This window comes from Lepidochelys kempii, chromosome 10 (assembly GCF_965140265.1).
Source record: "Lepidochelys kempii isolate rLepKem1 chromosome 10, rLepKem1.hap2, whole genome shotgun sequence".
Classification (NCBI taxonomy): domain Eukaryota; kingdom Metazoa; phylum Chordata; order Testudines; family Cheloniidae; genus Lepidochelys; species Lepidochelys kempii.
In genome coordinates, this window is record NC_133265.1 from 48,319,116 (window position 1) to 48,338,344 (window position 19,229).

The 19,229-nt window shown below is 50.2% G+C and overlaps 1 protein-coding gene across 1 annotated transcript in view; it reads right to left on the bottom strand.

The window, feature by feature from the left end:
* Positions 1-6,265: 6,265 nt before the first annotated feature.
* The window catches only part of CSPG4 (chondroitin sulfate proteoglycan 4), an 83,863-nt gene continuing 70,899 nt past the window's right edge, over positions 6,266-19,229 (bottom strand). Inside the window, exons 6-10 of the mRNA XM_073303467.1 lie at positions 18,700-18,898; positions 17,556-17,690; positions 16,144-16,310; positions 11,796-11,979; positions 6,266-11,165 (exon numbers count right to left, since the gene is read on the bottom strand). Of these exons, the coding sequence (XP_073159568.1) occupies positions 9,211-11,165; positions 11,796-11,979; positions 16,144-16,310; positions 17,556-17,690; positions 18,700-18,898 (2,640 nt within the window). The 3' untranslated portion in view covers positions 6,266-9,210. The remainder of the gene's footprint in view (positions 11,166-11,795; positions 11,980-16,143; positions 16,311-17,555; positions 17,691-18,699; positions 18,899-19,229) is intronic.

Below are 19,229 nucleotides of genomic sequence, written 5' to 3' on the forward strand. Positions count from 1 at the left end.
CAGACAGGCAAATGCCAGTGCCAGTCCATGCTGCACCCACTGCTCCCCTGCCTTTGTTGCTCAGTTCTGAGAGAATAACATGCAAGTTTCTCTTCTTCTTGCCTGAAATTCTGGGAATGTGGCCTCTGACTTCACTGGATCAGATTTTGATCCTCCCCTCCCCACAACTCAGGAAGTGGAGTGGAAACAGTCCGCAGATGGATGGCTTGAGGAAATCCGTGTCCAAATGCTTCTCAGTCCTTGGGCTATGTTAGCTGAGTTGCTGGGATTAAACGAAACCCATGGTAACTGGGGCTGGTAGGCAGGCTTGTGAGGAAACCGATTCTAAGGAATTTAGGAGGGGAAAGATGACTTTGTGGCTACAGCACAGGGCTGGGAGTCAGGAGATCTGAGGCCCAATTCATCCACTGAAGACAGCTGGGTTACACAGGGGTAAATTTGGCCCGTTGGCTCTATTTTTATCTCCTCCATGGATTTACCCTGTGATGTTTGGCAGTTTCTTACTCGCCGTGCCTCAGTTTCCCCATCTGTGAAATGAGGATAATGATACTGTCGCATAGACAGCAGTCCCCTCCACAACTGCTTAGTCCTGGCCAGGACTCAGGGAGACGCTCTAGAGAGAAATTGGGCAGCACAAGGCTGCATTAGTCAGTCTGGGGAACAGAGAGAACAACAGGGTTTGTCTGTGTCCAGCAGCCTCAATAAATAATCCTCTTTATATCCATTACAACCAAGTCCTGTCTCTTCTCTACCTCGAGTGACCCTGCACACACCTCACATGGGGTTTTATGAGTCTTAAATCGTTATTGCTTGTAATGGGCTTTCAGATCTTCAGGTGGAAGGTGCCATAACTTAGCACAACTAATTCCTGCTGATTAGCCTGGAGGTCAAATCTAATGTGAGGAACTCGAGACATTTCCCATTTCTATTCCGAGTTCACCTGTGGCTTCCTCATGGCGTAGGAGTTTGCAAACCTCTAACCCAGAGGCTAGGAGCTAGGTAAAGGCCCAGAGCACTCCGAAAGCTGTGGGATCACACATGCATTGTTCCTACTAGATTCATGAAGACAGCAAGCTCTGCTGTAGTAGGTCTAGACTGCTGGGCACAGTATTATTATTAATTATTTGTATTGTCGTAGTGCCTAGCAGCCCCAATCCTGGCCCAGAACCCGTTGCGCTAGGTGCTGTACAAAAACAGAACAAAAAGGCAGCCCCTGCTTGCTCCAAAGCGTTTACAGTGTAAAGAATCTAGCTCAGGTGGTTCTCCTTGTCTCTTCAAATTTCAGACAGGCGACCACAGCTCGGGTATCCGGATACCAGCGCATGGCGTCTGGGTAACATGAGGCAGATGACAAACGTGCTGTCGTTCAGTAGCTTTCTACATCTGCAGAGCTCAGGTTTGCGAAGGTGCTTCCCTTGCCCCCCCCCCATATGCTTTTTCCTTAACAAAAACAAACAACCCCCCCATCTTTTTCTTTTATATGCATGTGAAATGTGTGCTGGTGCAAAGGGAGTGCAAAGGAGGTCTAAAATGTTCCCAAATCACAGTGGTGATACCACTTGGACTTAAGTGACTATGCAATGCGCTGTTCAATGGAGAATTGGGCCCCTGGTTTCTTAAACATCACCATTAATGCTGTTAATCTTTCAGAGGAAACCAGAAACACAGAAGCTCCCATCTGCTCTGGGTGGACATTAATGACCCAGTCATGCCTTTCTTATTGCTGATTTATTTCTTTGCCTTAGACAAGTCCTTTGGGCTCCCATTCAAAGATCAGAGCTCTGCAGGGAGTTGCTAAGTTTCTCAGTCAGGTTTTCTCCTCCCACCAGCTCACTGATTTGTGCAGTGTACTTTTTGCAGACTCCTTTTTGCCATCCCGGGTGCAGCGGCTGCATTTCCCTGGTGCTGTATGTAGGTAGATGGAGGGGATGAAGGTTGCTGTATGAATGCAAATTATTCTGAAGGTTATGGTCTGGATTAGGCATAGGGTGACCATATGTCCCGGTTTTATAGGGATAGTCCCGATATTTGGGGTTTTGGCTTATATAGGCACCAATTACCCCCCCACTCCCTGTTCTGATTTTTCACACTTGCTGTCTGGTCACCCTAATTAGGCAGCAATGGAACAACCCTGCTAAGTTCCAGCATGTGAAATACAAAGGTGTCCCTGTGTGGGACTGAATCCAGCAGGCCTAGTAGATCTACTTTTCTGCATGGCAGCCATGGAAGATTACAGCTTGCTGCTCCTTTAAGAGCCCCCCTCCTTGGCAGGAGTTCAGGGCTGAGCAGTGAACTCCTCCTCTTGCAGCTTGATCCAGGGCGGGTGGGAAGCGCAGCCCCATTCTAGCCTGAGAATGCTGCCCTGCCGTTTCTATGGGGACAGATTCACAGTTAGCTTTGAAGTGGGCCTGAGCACTGAAGCTGGAGTTTCCCTGCCAGTTAAAGGTGCAGTCCCATCACTCCCTGGCTCTGCTGGCAGCCAAGGAATTTGGCCTGGCAAAAAGAAGTCCGCGCTAACCAGCTGCCTGGCTGAAAGCCCCTGGGGACTGGGAGGGCAGCCCGGAGCTTTAGAGCCTGGGATTTGAAAGGGGCTGGCCTAAGGAGCAGTGATAACGTCAGCCTTTTGCAGCTCTTCCTTCCTCCTCTGCTGCGCAGTGGCTCCTTCTGTCGAGGATTCGGAACTGGGGACTTGGGGGCATTATTTCAAGGCTCCACTCCTCTAGATGCAGCTCCACCCCACGATTGCACTTCCAGCCATGTGTAACCTCCCCTCCAACTGTCCTGCTCTGCTGTGGGGTGGAAATTCCACCCCCAAATCCGTGGGGAGCCTCCTGCAATGGATGTCCTGGGTGCCCTGTCCCTCTGATCCCGGTCACTGGGCCAGTGGAGAGTGTCCTATAAGAAGTGTGCATGGGAGATCCTGCACCCGAGTCCTTTCAGGATAACCTTCTCGGACATTTGTGCAGGACGCGTGGGTGGGTGTAAGTTATGCCAAATACAGACCGGTGGCGACCCACTCAGTGCAGTCTCCAGTGGCTGGCTGGCTGTGGACTGACTGCTGCAAAATGCAGGACATACTCACACACCGAATGAGGCCACCTGCTAATTTTTAAAGTCCACCTGCTTGGCCCAGAATTAAAACACGGAATGATCACAGCGCACGTGCTAGTGTTACTACTCATCCCAAACAGGGCGGCATCAGGACAAGCCTGCAGGTAGAGTAGGGCATGTCAGAGCATCCAGATGTCTTGCCAGTGGAGATGTGGCAGGAGCTGAAGGAATTACCCCAGTGGTATTCAGGAGATGGTCAGCAGGTCCAGGGGAAGTGCTCTGTGAGAAGCAAGGGGTCCTCTAGCCATACCCCGCTGAGCTGTGATCCGATCAGTTCTGCCGAGCTAGGCGCAGCTTGGCTGGGTCAGCAGATGGAGGGCCCTGCTCCAAGGAAAGCCCATGTGCCACAGGGGAGGTGTGGCTGACTGAACAGATGCTAATCTTCTCTCTGAACCAGTTCTGAACCAATGCTCCGACCTGCTGGCAGGGGGCTCTGGAGGTGCTGTCTTTCCAGTGTGAAGTAGCACTGTGGCCGGCTCCTCCATGAGTGTGCCTGTAGAGATCCCAGGCAAGAGGAGGACATTAACCCTGGTGTTCTGTCTAAATCCCAACTTGGTTCCCTTTCTTCTTTTTCTTTAGTGTCTACAGAGGCCTGTTGGGCTGGGGCCCTGTTCTGCCAGGGGCCGTTTCCTCCTTTCTACCTCCCTGCAATCCCCAAGGCAATTCCAATGGCATACAGTGGTCATCCCTCCCTGCCCTCAGATAGGGTGTGGTGCCGTGTGCTATGGCGCACCCCGCAGGGAGACAGTGACCCCTACCCGTATCGCTTACCAAGCTCACAGAAGGCATACGGGACTGTTGGGAAGGGTTTTGAGGCCCTTGGGTCAGTGGTGCCAAGGCTGGTTATTAAAGGTTTTGCAGCTAAGGGCCTGGTAGCATTCATCTCGAGAGGCTGATGCTAATGTTGTAACTCCAGGCTAGTGCAGGCCCGTGACAATTATGCGGCAGGTGTATGGCAGTGCCAAGACAGGAGCGTATCTGGCCTCCATGCCTAGACTGGACGTGTAGGCAGGGTTAATGCATGGAGGAGGGCAAGGACTGGCAGACTGCGTCCCCCCCTTTGCCACCTGTTCTCTGGAATCGTCCGGCTTCTTTCGAGTGCATTCGTATTCCACAGGGAGAACAAATACCTTTTATCTGACACTCAGCTTCCTGCTCAGGTTTTGCCTCTGTTTCAAAGGAACAAAAGCCACGCTGCCTCCCCAACCAGCTTGTCTTGCTCAGGTTCGGGTTGTGATCTACCCCTGGGACTGCCTGAGAAGGATGCCAGAAGTGGATGCCTATGGAGACTGCATTCCCCTCTCTCCCCAGCAGGAGGTAGTCTCTTCCAAATCAGGAATAGGATCTGCTGGTGGAGCTGTGTCTTGGAATGAAGGAGCATGGAGACTAAATTCCCCTGTCCGCCAGGAGGGGCCAGTCTTTGACACAAGGCAAGGGAGTGGACCCTGTGGTGAGCGCACATGGGTGAATGCCAGGGCTGGCTGAGACTGAGCTCCACTGATGGAGCAGGGTGAGGGTGTGTAATCTGGGACATTGAACTCCTCTGTCAGCAGAGGAAGGGGATGTCGAGCGTTGCGTGATCTCATCAGGGCTCTGTGTCGCCTTGATGCTCGGACCGTGCTGTTGTCCTTTTGCCCGTGGAGTGGCTAGGCAGAGACAGCTGTGGAGTGTCAGCCCTTGGGAATAAACACTCCATTCATTCCACAGCTGACCTGCAGGACCCCGTTTCCCAGAGTGCCCCCTCTCACAGAACACAGTCCCAACTGTTCCTTCCCCACACCATGTGCCTCAACCTTTCTCACTCCGTCCCTTTGTAAGTAGCCTTAGAAATACAGAAGCCCCATTAGTTCCCTGCCACATGGGGTTATCTTTAATGGGCAGCTGCTTGGCTCCATCAAGAGGATGGGGATCTGTGATCCTTGCTCACATTCATGGATCTCAGCTGATGTCCCAGCTGGCAATGCCAGAGCACTATGGAGGGGAAGCCCACACTGCTGGAATCCCAACTGGCAATGCTAGGGCCTGCTGGGAGGAAGCGCATGCTGCATGCTGTCATTTCTAGAGCGCTGCTCCGTGGGTGCTCACAATGCTGATGTCCTTTTGAGGGGCGAGACTCGTCTAGTCAGTGTTTTGTTGCGACATCACAGGGCCCGCTGAGTTTAGAATGACCGGAGATCTGTGTGGGTAGGGATGTACATAGGCATGTGCCCGTGTGAGCACGCTGTGTAAGTGCTAAGCATTAGTATTGCACGTGTCTACAGAATTCCCATGCGTGTTTCTTTAGGTTGTGTTATTGTTAACTTCTGTGTTAATGAAGCCAACCCCCGGAGAGAGGGCCACAGTTTGTGAGCTGCGTCTGATCACAGCTTGGGAACGGCGCTTCCCTCTCAGCAGGGCCCACTGGACTTCCTCCCTGATGTATGCCACCCAGATTGTCTCCTCGCCCCTGCTTTTCTCTTGTCCTGGCCATGTGCTTAGTGTGGAGGAGTCCTGTCATGCAGGAGGTAGGACACCGGCTTAGTGCTCCGCCACAACACAGCAGTAACTGGGCAACTCGTCAGAGAAAGGGCAAGCAGTAAGAAGAAAGGGATCCAAGGGATCCCCCCAGCTCCTGTGTTGGGTTCTGGGGCTTCTCTTCCCTGCAGGGTTAGTTATCCATGCTTGTGTCTGCTCTGGAGCTAGTCTCGCTCGAGGAAGAGCGGCCACACTGCACAACAACCCTGCAGCCGCCCAGCTCCGGATGTTTGACAGTAGCTGAGCACCTGGCCTCCCTATGTAAATGACACCTCTAAGGTGGGATAAGATCAGCCATGCTGGAAAAATACTGGAAGACTCACCCTGGTGAGAGACACTGTAGCAAGGGCATCGGCGTGCATATGCTGCTAGGAGTGCAGATTTGGCCGTGCAGGGACATGCGCTGAGCTAAATTCTGCCCTCAGATTCACTGGCGTAAATCCAGAGTAACCCGAGTGAAGACAATGGCCTTGTCCTGGATTTACATCGCACTGTAATTGGCAGCAGAATCTGGCCCGGTATATGGTTGGGCTCAGGTTACAGTAGATCTGATGTGTCCTGTGGCTCGATTTTTCCTTCGACAGGGAAGTCTCCAGATGACCATGTGCTTTAAAAATAATTTGTTTATTTCAATGTTCATTACAAAATTGATCACTTTATTATAAATTATCCAATCCACTGCTGTGAAGCAAAATGTATAGAAAGGAAAATATAAAACCAAACACTTTAAGATAGCTTTAAACACCGTTGCTGCTATTTGAACTATTCACATGTCTTGTCCCACCCAAAGGCTCCGTCTTTGACTCAGTGATTCCTTTGTTATTAGACAGGTGAGGTACAAAATTCCAATCTGGGGCTAATGTGGGAGTAGGGGGAGAATTTGCATTGCTTTTATTATGTGAACGTGAGCAGGATGAGGAAGCCTTCTGACGCTAGCTGTGACATTGCTGGAATAGTAATACCTAGCTCTTTTCATCAGTAGATTTCAAAGCACTTTACAAAAGAGGTAAGCACCAATATTGTAATTTTTACAGATGGGGAAACTGAGGCACAGATTGGGGAAGTGAGTTGCCCAAGGTCACCCAGCAAGACAATGGCCAAGCCAGAAATAGAAGCCAGGTCTCCCGAGTCCCCGTCCAGTGCCCTCTTTGCTAGGCCATACTGCTTCCCTACAGCAGAAGGCCTTTGCAGGTCAGGGCTGATGTGTTTTGGCAGAGCTGTGTGGAGTCCTGATAATGGCCTAATGTGCTGATAAAAATCTAGATGGGGAAGTGTAGGCAGAGCTGTGTGGAGGTCTAGGAGTGTCTCCTATTGGGATGGGAGTGTATTGGCAGAGATGCACCTGGAGTCGGACTGGAATGGCAGGGTTGCTGCAGGACAGAAATGAGATGCATTGGCAAAACTGCACACAGACCTGGCCAGAACTGGAACAACAAAGATATTTGTACTGGCAGAGCTGTGTGTGAGAAGCCTGCGCTACCCTGCTCCAGTCAGTGCTGTCAGTCTTACTTTCTTGAGTGCTAAGTTTTTAGTGTCATGCAGAGAGCATGCATCGTTGCTGCAAATGAGGAGGAAGAGAACTTGAAATGAGTCTTTGCCTCCCTCTTCCTCCCGCTGGAATGAAACCTAGCCCTCAACTCCATTGCAGTTTGTTACAGCCCTTCATGTCCTATGGCACAAGGGCAGTCTCAGAGACAAGGTATTGGTTATTATAGAAACCCCGAGGCCAGATTTTCGGAAGGGTGCATGCTACACTGCACATGTATTTCTAAGCATGCAAATACCAGTGTATGCATGCTTTGATTCGCCTCTGCACAAGGGTAGCTGTGCACACAAAACAGGGTTTACACACACACACACACACACACATACACACACTGGAGTTTAGGATATCAAGAGTCCGACATGCAATTTAGCACCCACAGTTCTAAAGATTCGGACCCCTACGTACACAGTAAACTTCAGCATCAGCAAAATAAACGTCTCTTTTTTGCGTTGACACTAGATATAATATAACAGAACATCACAGGGGTCCCAGGACCAAACAGTCGTTTTGGAAGGAACAATAAAAGTACATTTAAATTAAGGCCAAGTTCTACTGTGAGTTAGAATGGTGTACATTGGCTTTAGTGGAGTTACACCAGTTTTACACCAATCTCAATGAGAGATGAGATTCTCAGCTGTAGCATTACAAAGGACTATTATTGGGTCAGAGCCTGAGCTCATAACTTAGTTTTTCCTCTGTCTTTACTCAGGTTAATTTCCACTGATGTCAATGGGAATTCTACCTGCGTAGAAACTGAGGAAGACCCAGGATTTGACCCATTCTTTCCAAATGTTGTTCTAGAACTAGCAGGGCTGAGAATAGGTCTGGAGGGCATCCCCCCTGGAGAGTATCAGAATGTTTGTTTAGAACAATATGATCATATGATCCACCTGGAAAAGGCACTTTGTTGTGGGTACTTCTGCTGGAGTGTCCTTATAACAGATCTAATTCTTCTCTCATATGTATCTCCTTTGACTTCTATGGGGTTACTCCTGATTTACACTGACATAAGGGAGAACAGAATCAGGTCCGATATAGCACAGGATCAGATCCTCAGCTGGTGAAAATCAGTGGAGCTCTGTTGACTTACATCAGCTGAGGATTGGGCCCCATACGTTTGTTATCTGTTTCGTAAAATATATTCCACACACCAACAGATGTCCCAGATAGTGGCATCCTGATAGACCCTAATCACTGCAAACATGCTCCAGTTTTGTAATCTGTGACATTCCTTCCACCTGTTGTGCAATATGGTAAATGACTGTTCAATCCATCTGATGCAACACATGACAAATATTCAAAGAAAAAGAGATTGCTTTTCCGAATGGGTGGGGACCGTTTAAATTCCGTTGGCTTCGGCAGTGGAGATTTTCTGACCCTACGGGCCAGTGCCTCAGCCCGCCTAGCCCTGGGGAATTTGGAGGGCTCTGTGTCCACCCTGACTGAGTGCAAATTGCTCTTAATCTTGCCTTGTGTGCCAGAGAAACACCCTGGCAGAGAGCTCACGTCCCAGCCTCACTGAAATGATTAAGTGCAGACACTCCCGTGCATGGGCTGAGCGAGATGGGCCAGCCAGGACCTACCTGTCCTACGATTTATTGGTATCTGTAACTCCTTCCCAGAGCAGATGAGCTATTGAGGTTGTCAAATATCTGCCTGGAAAGGATTCACTGGGGGCGCACTGTATTCCCACAACCTTTCCTTGTCCATTACACTGCACAGTTAATTCACTCACAGGAGTTATCTGGCTTTCAGCCATCCTTTCCCTCCCCCCTCCCATCCCACTCAAACAACTGGGAGACCTGGGATGTCAGGATATTTATTCCCTTCAGGGAGATTCCCTGCTGTCATACCATTGAGACTCTGGAACCATCTGGGAGGCCCAGCATCCCCAAGAGTCCTCTTGTGTCAATGGGATTGCCTCCTGTTTGTCAGGGAGGAGGAGGAGGAGGAAGAGGCAGGATGACTTCATAACAATCCAGGAGGCCGATGAGCTCTGCTTGGAGACAGTCTTGCCTTTTAGCCTCTCGGCCCAGCGTTCAGACCCAGTACTGGTTATTTTTTAAGGCGGGGTTGGATGTCCTGCAGTACTGAAGTAGCTCGGGGTCCTGCTGCCCTCCCGGCCCTTTGCCCGTAGGCCCTGATCCTTTGGCCTCCAGAGCGTTCACAGTCGTTAAAGGAATGGCTTGGTTCGGGTCAGTCTTGCGGAAGGTTTCCTGGTCGACCACTGCCCCGTTCTTGGGTTTGGAAGTTGTCCCCTGGACGTTGTGCTTCCCAGTCTTGTTGCGTTTGTGGAGATAAAAGAGCAGGGGAAGGATTAATCCCAGGAGGAGGATGATCAGGCAGATTGGGATGATCACGCTGAACATGTTGGCTTCGATGAAGCCGAGGAATGTGCCCCCCTCCAAGGGAGAGGGGCTCGTGGTGGCTTCGTGGCCCCGCCAGGCTGTTGGAAGCGTGTCGTGCTTGCTGGTGTTGTGGCTCAGCTGGTCGGAGCCCTGGGGCTGGGTGGCCAGTGTTTGTGAGGAGGGGCTCACCTCTTGGGGCGTTTGCCTGTCACTCATCTCCGGGAGGTGGGGGGCTCTGAGCAACGGGGTTCCGTATGGCGTAGAGGAGTTGTATGGCTCTGTGGTATACCGCAGAAATTCCAGGGCAGGTGGCACCCCATCAGCTGCCAGCTTGAACAGAAAGCTGTCATTCAACAAGCGGTGGCCAGCATCTTCCATTTCCAGCACTTCCAGCCCGACCAGCCCCTGCTCGAGGTCGTGCTGAGTGAAGGTATCAATGGGTGCATGCTGACTCTCTTTATCTCCTGAGACTTTCACAAAATGGCTGCCCTTCGGGGCTCTGAGGATTGTAAAAGCTGGGATGCTCTTTGTCTTGTTGGCCAGCTCACTGGCATCAAGGACACTGGTGTCCAGAAGGGCGGTGGTTCCCCTCGGCCACTGAATCTCCTGCCGTGTCCTGACCAAGGCCTTGACTGTCACATTCACTCCCCCTGATGTGTTTGCTCCTTTGGACATTGAGAGGAACTGGAATTCGTCCCTGGTGGAGGTGAAATCTGTGAAAGTAAAAGTCACTTCACCATTGTCCACTTGCTTCTGGGAAAAGCTTCTTGCTGGGCTTTGATTGACCCTCAACTGGCCAAATTTTGGATCCCTGGTGATTGTGTAATGGACCTCTTGTTTCCCTGGGTGTGATGCTCCCAGGAGGTGCTCTCGAGACAGCGATGCAATGTTTAGGCCCTGGGGTATCTCCAGGGGTATCTGGCTCATCACTGTGGTCACTTCAGGCAGAACCTCAATCTCCAGAGAAGTGAAGATGGGTGGATTATGCCCATCGGAGATGCTGAACTCTAAGGACCCAGGAGAACCACTCCCATTGGTGATGAACATTAGGTGCCCGGCATTGATATCTGCTTGGGTAAACTGCTCAATAGGCACCTGTTTGTTGTGTGTGTTGGCCAGGAAGCCATTGGATGGCCCCTTGAGGATTCTGTATTCAACCTCTTCAGGGGAACTGTCAGGATCTACTACATCCAAGTGATCCTGGGAGAGCACCGCCAAGGAGCCTTGGAGAACCTGCAGAGCACGGCCTTGCTTTGCGAGGCGAGGTGGTTTCTCTTTGATCTCGCTCACTGTTATGTTGAATGCTTCAGAAATGACCAAGCCCCCCCCTTCCTGTGGAGGCCAAGTAGACTCCATAGCCCGAGGCTGTAGCGAAGCCTTAAATCTGAAATTATCTTCCTGGGTCCCAGACCCATGGTGAACGTATTCCAGGTTACCTACGACCAGATCGGACTGCAGGAAGTAGGGATGCTCTTCGCTGATGGGTACGTCCACAACAGAAAGGTGCCCATGGATGGGCAGCTCCGTAACTAGGAACACTACGTCATAGGATGCCCGCTTGGACTCTGGAACTTTGGTCAACAGGTTGGAAGCATCCAGCACTGAGGTGTCAATTTGCACTCTTTGAGCTTCCAGGATCCTGAGGCCTGGAAGAAGAGAGAACACAGTCCTGTGATTGTCTTGACGACAACAGCACTCAGTCAGGAGGAACCAGAAAGGGTGAAGTGATGCGGAGGGGAGTAAGGGCTAGGACAGAGAGACGGTGGAGCTAAAACAGAGCATGCTATGGAGGAGAGCTCAAGGAAGAGAGGTATAAAGGAAAGCTGGAGGCAGGGGAAGGAGAACAAATGCAGTATATCACAATGGTTCTGCAGGAGGAAAGGAAAGGAATCAAGGAAGGTTGAGAGCTACAGAAGGAAGAGGGAAGCCACAGGAAGGGAAGGGCTGAGAGAAGAGAAGTATGAGAGTCCTTGCTGCAGAGGGGCCACGATTCAGGAAAGCATTCAAGCACTTGTTCAGCTCCCATTATGCTGAGGTGCTGTCCGGCATGGGGTTGCCTTCCTGAACTGAGATCTCAGTGTGGAGATTCTGAATGGCTGTTCCTAAGACTCCTCGGTAATACAGAGAGAGAGAGAGAGAGAAGCTAGCAAAGTTCAGTACAGCTCTTGTGTCCCTTGCTTCCTGGATTACATTGTCTGCACCCTCCTCCCCTTGGCCACAGCCTGTTCATGGGAGCCAGCGCAGCTTTGTTCCCAACAGCCCCATGGCTCTCTTACCTTGGTTTCTCCACAGCTTCGTTGAGGGTTGGGGACAGCTTGCCTCAAACGAGACCAGCACTCTGAGGATGTATGAATCGGTTACTGTGGGCGGGGAGGTGACTCGGAAGTGAAAAGCATCCTGCGTAAGCCAGAATGGGTGCTGAGGCATGTCGTGCTGGTAAAAAATTATTCCACTATCCACCTGGTTTGAAACAAAAAGCAAACGAGCAAAGAACCTTTTAATCGTAGCAAAATAAAACAAGAAATAATACCCAATACCATTTCCTGGACAGGATCCTGCAGCCAGCCAGCATGCAGAACTGCCGTTGAATTCAGCAAGAGATCTGCCCATCTGTTTTGTTTATAGATCTCCTATCATTGCGGTATCATTATCAGTTTTGTACAGGTGGGGAAACTGAGGCACAGCGACTGCTTGGGTCGTATGGTGAGTTGATGGGAGAGTAGGGAGTAGGAGCCAGAATTCCTGATGCCTGACTCTCTGCTCTAACCACTGGGTCATGCTGCCTCCCAGTGCCCCTCTCGGTGTCCAACACAGAAGAATGGGAGAATCAAGCCCTCTGTTATGCTGAAAGGTGATAGTGGCTGCCACTGGGTGGGGGGAGGGTTCAGATCCTAAAGCCAATGGGGTGCCAAGCACCCTCTTTGGGGTGTAACAGAGGGAGCAATAAAAGCTTTTTTATTTAATAAAAGCAGCTACAGATGATGGCAGGTCAGAGCTAAGCTGTGGGCACTGAGGGCTTTCCCTGGTGCAAGTTCAGGAGTTAAGCTATTGGTTGCAAGCAGTGTGTGCTGGAGGCAGAATGCCAGGAAAATGAGATGTGTGTGTGACCCGCAGAGGAACAGGGCTTCTTGGGCACAGAGCTTGCTGGAAGAGCAGACGTGGGGATTTCTGAGCCAGGAAACTGCCTGCTCTTTGTTTCTTTATGCTCACAGAAAAAGATCTGTGTGCACACAGTAAATACACAAGTTTACATCTAGAATATAACTGACTTGTACTGTTGATTTCTTGTCCTAATGGAAACAACACTGCAAGACCCCGAATTTTGGCTACCTGTTCAGGCCACAGGTGCAACACTTCAGTTTCTGTAATGGGCACAAGCAGTGCTGAAGGGGCCCTCAGTCTGCATTGGGCTGAGAATGGAGGGATGTGGGCAGGAGTAGAGCAGAAGGGCAAAGGAGTGGAGCCAACACTGAGATAGGAGTAGCTTAAAACAATGATTAGTAGTGGTTCTGAGCATTGGTCTAGTGGGTAAGTTACTAGACTGGGTATTAGGAGACTCTAGGTTCCATTCCTGACTCTGCCACAGACATGCTGGGTGATCTTGGGCATGTCACCTCCCCTCTCGCTGTTTGTCTGTCTTGTTTATTTAGATTGTAAGTGCTTTAGGGCTGGGAGCGTCTCTCACAATGTCTGTACAGTGCCTAACGTCATGGGACTGGGATCTCAGGTGGTATGTATAATAATGATGTTGTCAGGAGATGCTGAAAGACAAGACTGATTCTTCTCCCAGCCCCTTACTTGGTGGGCTGAGAATGACTACTATGGAGGGATATGGGAAGCACAGAACTGGAGAGATCTTCATTCTGAAGTGGGCTGAGAATAGCTCATGTGGGAAGATATGGGAAACCCATTCATAGCTTTACTAGCAAAAGAAACAGTGACTTGAAAGCTGTAGCTGTTTAAAGCAGGGCTAAATTAGTGTGAGAAGCCTCCCTTAAATGCAATTCTCCAGAACTCAGCAGGCAGAATTGCACATGCAAAAAAATATGCCTAGTTTGTATGTGCAGTCACCTGGATTTTTTTGCCTAAATCAGCTAATTGTGGGTACAAATGGTCAATTACACAATCCTGATTTGCATGTGCAGCCACGATCAATGTGTGCACAATTTAGATGTGCAGTTGTACTTGTGTGTGTGCCTGGTTACTTGTGCTTGATTTGGATGGCAGGCCCTTGCTGGTTTGCACTGTAAAAGTCATTAACCCTCTGCCCTCTCTTTAATCTAGATGTTTCCACGTCTGCACCTCCCTCACTCTGTTGAAGGCAGTAGATTTCTGGAGGGGGAGAGACCCCTAATTTGAAACCCCAACAGAGGTGACCCAGTTTGAACATCCGCCTGTTCACATGTTGCTGGGGACACTGGGGCCATCGTCTGCCACATCCTTTCTGGAGTGTGATGTCAAGGGAGCCATGGCAACTGCATGCGTTGCTGTGGTAACCCAGTGAATATTTCATTGGCTGGTGATGGCAGAAGAGTTCAGAGCCTATCTGATGGGATAGTGTTTACAGCCCTGCTGCTTGCTGGGACTATCCAACAGGGTGGGGATTGAAAAGAGGATGAGAAACGAAAAACAAAATGTGGTTTGAGTTCTGTGCTGGGGATCTCGGGGGGAGTCTGAATCAGAGCAGCGCTGGGTGAGAGGAGCAGCATTCTCCTGCGTATTTGCTCTTTCTTCTGTTCTGACAGATGTGGTTGGGTGCTGAGCCCTCAGAGAACAGAACAGAATAGTAGTAGTACTCTGTGCTTGTATAGCACGTTTCATCCAAGAATCTCAAAGCAGATTACAAGGTGGGTGACTATCACTGTCCCAATATTACCAAAGGGCACAGAGGGGTGAAGTGAACTGCTGAACAACTTAGTGGCATTGCTGAGAACAGATCCCAACTTCCTGCTTTAATCACTAGACCATGCTGTCTCAGTGGGCAAACTGAAATCAAATCATGCCTACCAAAGTTTAGAAGCTACCCAGGAATGCTGCAACCTTCATGGAAAGTTCCTAGAGAGAACAATCAGGCCACAATTCGATAGAATGTCCAGGCCAGCCTTTTGAATTTGTGTAGCCGGAGTAAAATTCTCTCTTACGTTCAAAAGGGTGTGAGAGTCATTTGTGTAGAATCCTATTAGTGCATTTACTGTAGCATTTTGTAAGACTTTTCCATAAGAGAGGGGTGTGTGTTGAGTTAGAATGGTGGTGGTAGAAAAAGAGAGAGAAAAGAAGGAAAAGAAAGGCAGAAGGAGAAAGATGAGAGAAGAGGTGAAAGAGATCAACAACCTGCAAACTGCAATGTAATATATAATCTGAGAAATGTACTAGGTCCCATCTGTCCCTCCATGGAAGGAAAGGCAGCAGGTGAGTGTGCTCAGTCTAAGCTTGCCTGATCTTACAGCCTGCTCTGCAAAATAATGTAGTAGCAAACCAGGGAGTGCTGCTGCCAGGAGGAGTGGAAAAAGCTGAATTCTGAATTGGTTGCTTGCTATTAAAGGCAGGGCTCCAGAGTTCCAAGATTCCCATGGCAGACCTGAGGGGGTTTCAGGCCCCAGGTTACAGTGGAAGCTGCCAGGACCAAGATTTGTGCTGAAACGGGTAGAGTGTGGCACCCGGTGGAGAGAGACAATGACGTCTTTTTTTGGTTTGGGATTTGGGAGGAAGGCCTCACTTTTGGCCAAGGAAGGCTAGCTGCTCAGCTGATACTGTTCCGTTGACTTTGATGGTGCTGTGCTGCTCTACCGCTGCCATGGATCGGGCCCTCATGTTTCATCCAGGAATGAGCAGTGAATTCAGAGCTGGTGCAACATGCCAGTTTGACAAGGCTGGAGGCACATGTCCTCTGTCTACTTCCAAACACAAGGGCAGGCTTCCAGAACAGAGCCTGATAATCCTCCTTAACGCCAAAGACCTTCTGTAGGGCCAAAAAAGCCAGTTGTCTCAATGGCCTCTTCTCTGAGGCCGCCAGCAAAGACATTGGTTGTGCTGATACTTCTCCCATGCACTGGGAACTGGTCTGAGAGACCACTGACTCACGTCGCAGAGACCACCAAACACCACAGGGCACATGCAACAGTGTTTGGTCATGATCAGCTCTGGCTGGATTTGCCCTGGTGACAAGGAGGTAAATGGCTCTGCTGCCTTGAGCCATCCGGTCTCCTTGCATATATTTCAGCTGTGACTAAAGAAGACTGCATTGTGCTGTAGAATCCAGTTGTGTTAGTCAGGCTGGGAGCTAGAGGGTTTGCGAGAACTATAGGGTTTGTGCAGGTGCAGCACAGTGGCATAGCTAGGAAGGGAAATTTGTGTGGGCTGCAATTTATGCTGGACAGGCAGTGAGCAAGGTCTGCCATCGGAGCAGATCATTGATATTGCTCATGAAGAACTTTACTTATGCTTGGCATTCAGCCATGCTCAGATTTGAGCCGGCCTGGCTGCTAATAGGGTGGACCACACCCCACCCCGGCCCACATGTGGCAAAGCCTCTGGTGCAGCAGCCTCAATAATGAATCAAGGCACCTAAATCTTGTCTCTTCTCTAACCCGAGGGACATGACAATGGGGAGGCAGGAGTACTTACCTCAGCCTGGGTGAAGTTCTCTAGTGGCCCACTGGCACTGCCCAGATGGTAATTCACCAGCCTGCCCAGTTGTGGGTGCTCCTCTATGCTGTAAAATAAGGGGCGGGAATCTGCTTTGCTGTTGGTTACTGCTTTCAAATTCTGGCTTGTGATTGGCTGAAGGGTCCCTTTAAAACAAATAGTATACAGTGCATTTATTCACAGCACCAATCAGTGCTCCCGCCCTCCCCCCTTTATAGAAGGATGTATCTTACAGGCTAAGATGTCTCTAACTGCATGGGTACCTGGCATAATCACACAGATCAGAGTGCATTAGCTCCTTTACCATCTCTTTCATTCATATCCTTACACCCATAAATTCAAGTCCCATCCCAGAATTTGGACTAATCCCCTGGATAGAAAAAGGGCAGGTAGGGCATTGATACGCATCCGTTGGATATCATCAGATACTTGTCCCTGCATCAGTGACATCAGTGGGAGTTTTCAAGTGGATTTCAGTGCTAGACATAAATATTTATACACACAAATATATTTTAAGCTAACCAACCACAGCCTTTAAGGGCCAGCTTTACTGCCCATTTAAGCGCACACAAAATGTCTGCCTGATTTGCCTCCACACCTGCCATGATTCCAAGCATGGATCGGTTATTTACATGAGCAAATGATCATAAATGCCCCATCTGCACAAAGAATGATCCTGATTTGCGCAGGCCGTGCAATCTGGGGAACTGCGTGCAAATGGGCAGCTTGGGCTATACTGCTGCCTGTGCATTTTTCTGAAAATCTGAGTTCTTACATCTCAGGGGGCAACAGAAATTCCTCTTACCATGTCCCCCTCTCTCTGTGCTGCTAGGCTGGAAAGTGTCACTTGAGTGTTAGGTAAATGCCACAGTAGGAGGTGAAATGCCATCTGTGCTCTCAGGAAGGGAGCGGAGTCACAAATCAGGCCAAGGGCTCTTTCTTGTGCCAGATCACGCACCCCATCGCCTCCCACTGCAGCATGCCTAATTGTCTGCATGGAAGAACAGCCGTGCACTGGATCCTCTGGGGGAGGGCTGCTGGCAGTACCGACATAGTAGAAGCCAGTCAGGACAAAGGCCCAACACGTAGCTTTCAAAGCATCTACCTTTTCCTGCATTGTCTTTCATTCTTCCTCCATCACCGCCCATAAGCTGTTACCATCAGCCCTCTCTCCTTTCAGCCTGACACACCTTACTCCCACTCATGTTTCTTTTAACACAGTCTTCCACTGATTTTTCTTCTCTCCTTCTATAAACCAACCTAGCCCAATAGCCACTGGAGCTGTTGGATGCTGCTAATTCGATGACTTCTCAAGGCTCTTGCTGACCCAGCTCCCCTCCTTTCAGCAGCCCCAGCTGGAGTCACCCCTCTTTCCTCTGTGGGCGACTCACCTGGACACACAGTGAGATCCTGTTTGTTTTCCAAGGTGATGACCAACTTCTTCTGGGCGCTCACAGTGAAGAAATGCCTGGGGGAGATGTTCTCGCCATCAGATAGATTGAAGGAGAAGCCACCATCAAGGGGTCCTGCAGAAAGCACGTCAGTGGGACAGGGATCAGTCAGCAGGATCCAGGGGCATGACAGTGACAACCCTTACCCCACAGGAGGAGGGCAGAGGGTGAGAGACACTGGTGGAGCAGCGTAGCAAAGCTTGTGAAGGAATGAACATGGAGACTAAATTCCTCACTAGCCAATGTTGGGGTGCACTAGTGACTTGGGAAGCCTTGTGCAGGGCTGAATGAGCAGGAAAACTGAATTCCCCCAGCTCAGCACTGGGGTGGGGTCCACTGGTGACTTGTGTGTTTGTGTATTGGGTGTGCGCGTGTGTGTGTGGGAAACTAGCCCAGCTCAGGAATGAGTAAGCATGGAAGCTGAATTTCCTCGGCTCACACCAGGTCAGGGCTGGGCTCTATTGTAGAGTCCCTTGTGTCACTACGCTGTCCATGATTGCCAAATTATGGTCCATGGTGCCCTTCCTGGTGGTCATCAGAATAAAACAAGAGGACAACCAAGAAGTGGGGGGTTCGGGGATCATGTGGGGAGGCGGCTGCCCCAGCGGCCTATCTTATGAAGTGACAGGAAGACTGAGCCCTTGCCGTAGGTGCCAGGCTGTCGGACACAGTGCCCGAGCTCAGTACATCACAACACAGGTTAATTGTGTGGGAGGGCCAGGCGCTGGGTGAGTTACACATCAGAGGAAAGCCAACTTCAAGTTGAACGAACTTGCAGGACTGTTGTAAATCTGGAGTAATGGCATTGAAGCTGAGGAGGTTACTTTGCATTTATACTGGAGCTAGTGAGAGCAGGATTTCCCTGGGAGATGGCAGTCTCCTCTTGTCCAGGACAGGGTGTTCTTTACAGCTGTGGGCTGTACCCTAGTGTTTCTGGGCTGGGCAGTGCCACGTTGGGGTATTTGACTGGCCACAGTTAGTTTTCCTTAACACACAGCTCTCCCCGCATTGATCCACAACAGGCCCCCCAGCACCTTGGCCTCCAGGCCCGGGAATGTCCTGCTTACACCTGTCCATTACCTACCTTCATGCACAAACTGAACAAGCCCACTATTTATCTGAGCCTGAGTGAACTGCAGGATCCCGTTGCTAGGAGACGACCTCAGCACAACCTTCCCATTGGCCGGGGGCCTGATGGAATAAACCACTTCCTCCGGAGGGGAGTCCTCATCCTCACTTCTTAGGATATCGGGAGTGATCTCTGTGGTGGTATCTTCCTGCATCTGGGGGAAAATGCTAAGCAATCAGCCAAGCGTGAACTTGACATAGTTTCCCAAAGGGGTGGAGAGATTCCACCAGTGCCTTCAGAGAGCTAATTTCATAGCCAGCTGGGGGCCCAAACCAAATCTCCTCCCATCCCCCCGCCACAGCCTCACTGACAGCAGCTGGACTACTTACATGAGTGTACACAGAGAGGGGGGATATGCAGATAATCTGGTGGTTTCATAGGCACCATGCCACTCTGTGACTGGACCCCAGCTGTTTGGAACTGATGTTTCATGGCACAAGCTGGGAAGGCAGGTGCTCACAGACATAAAGCCAATTGTATTACCA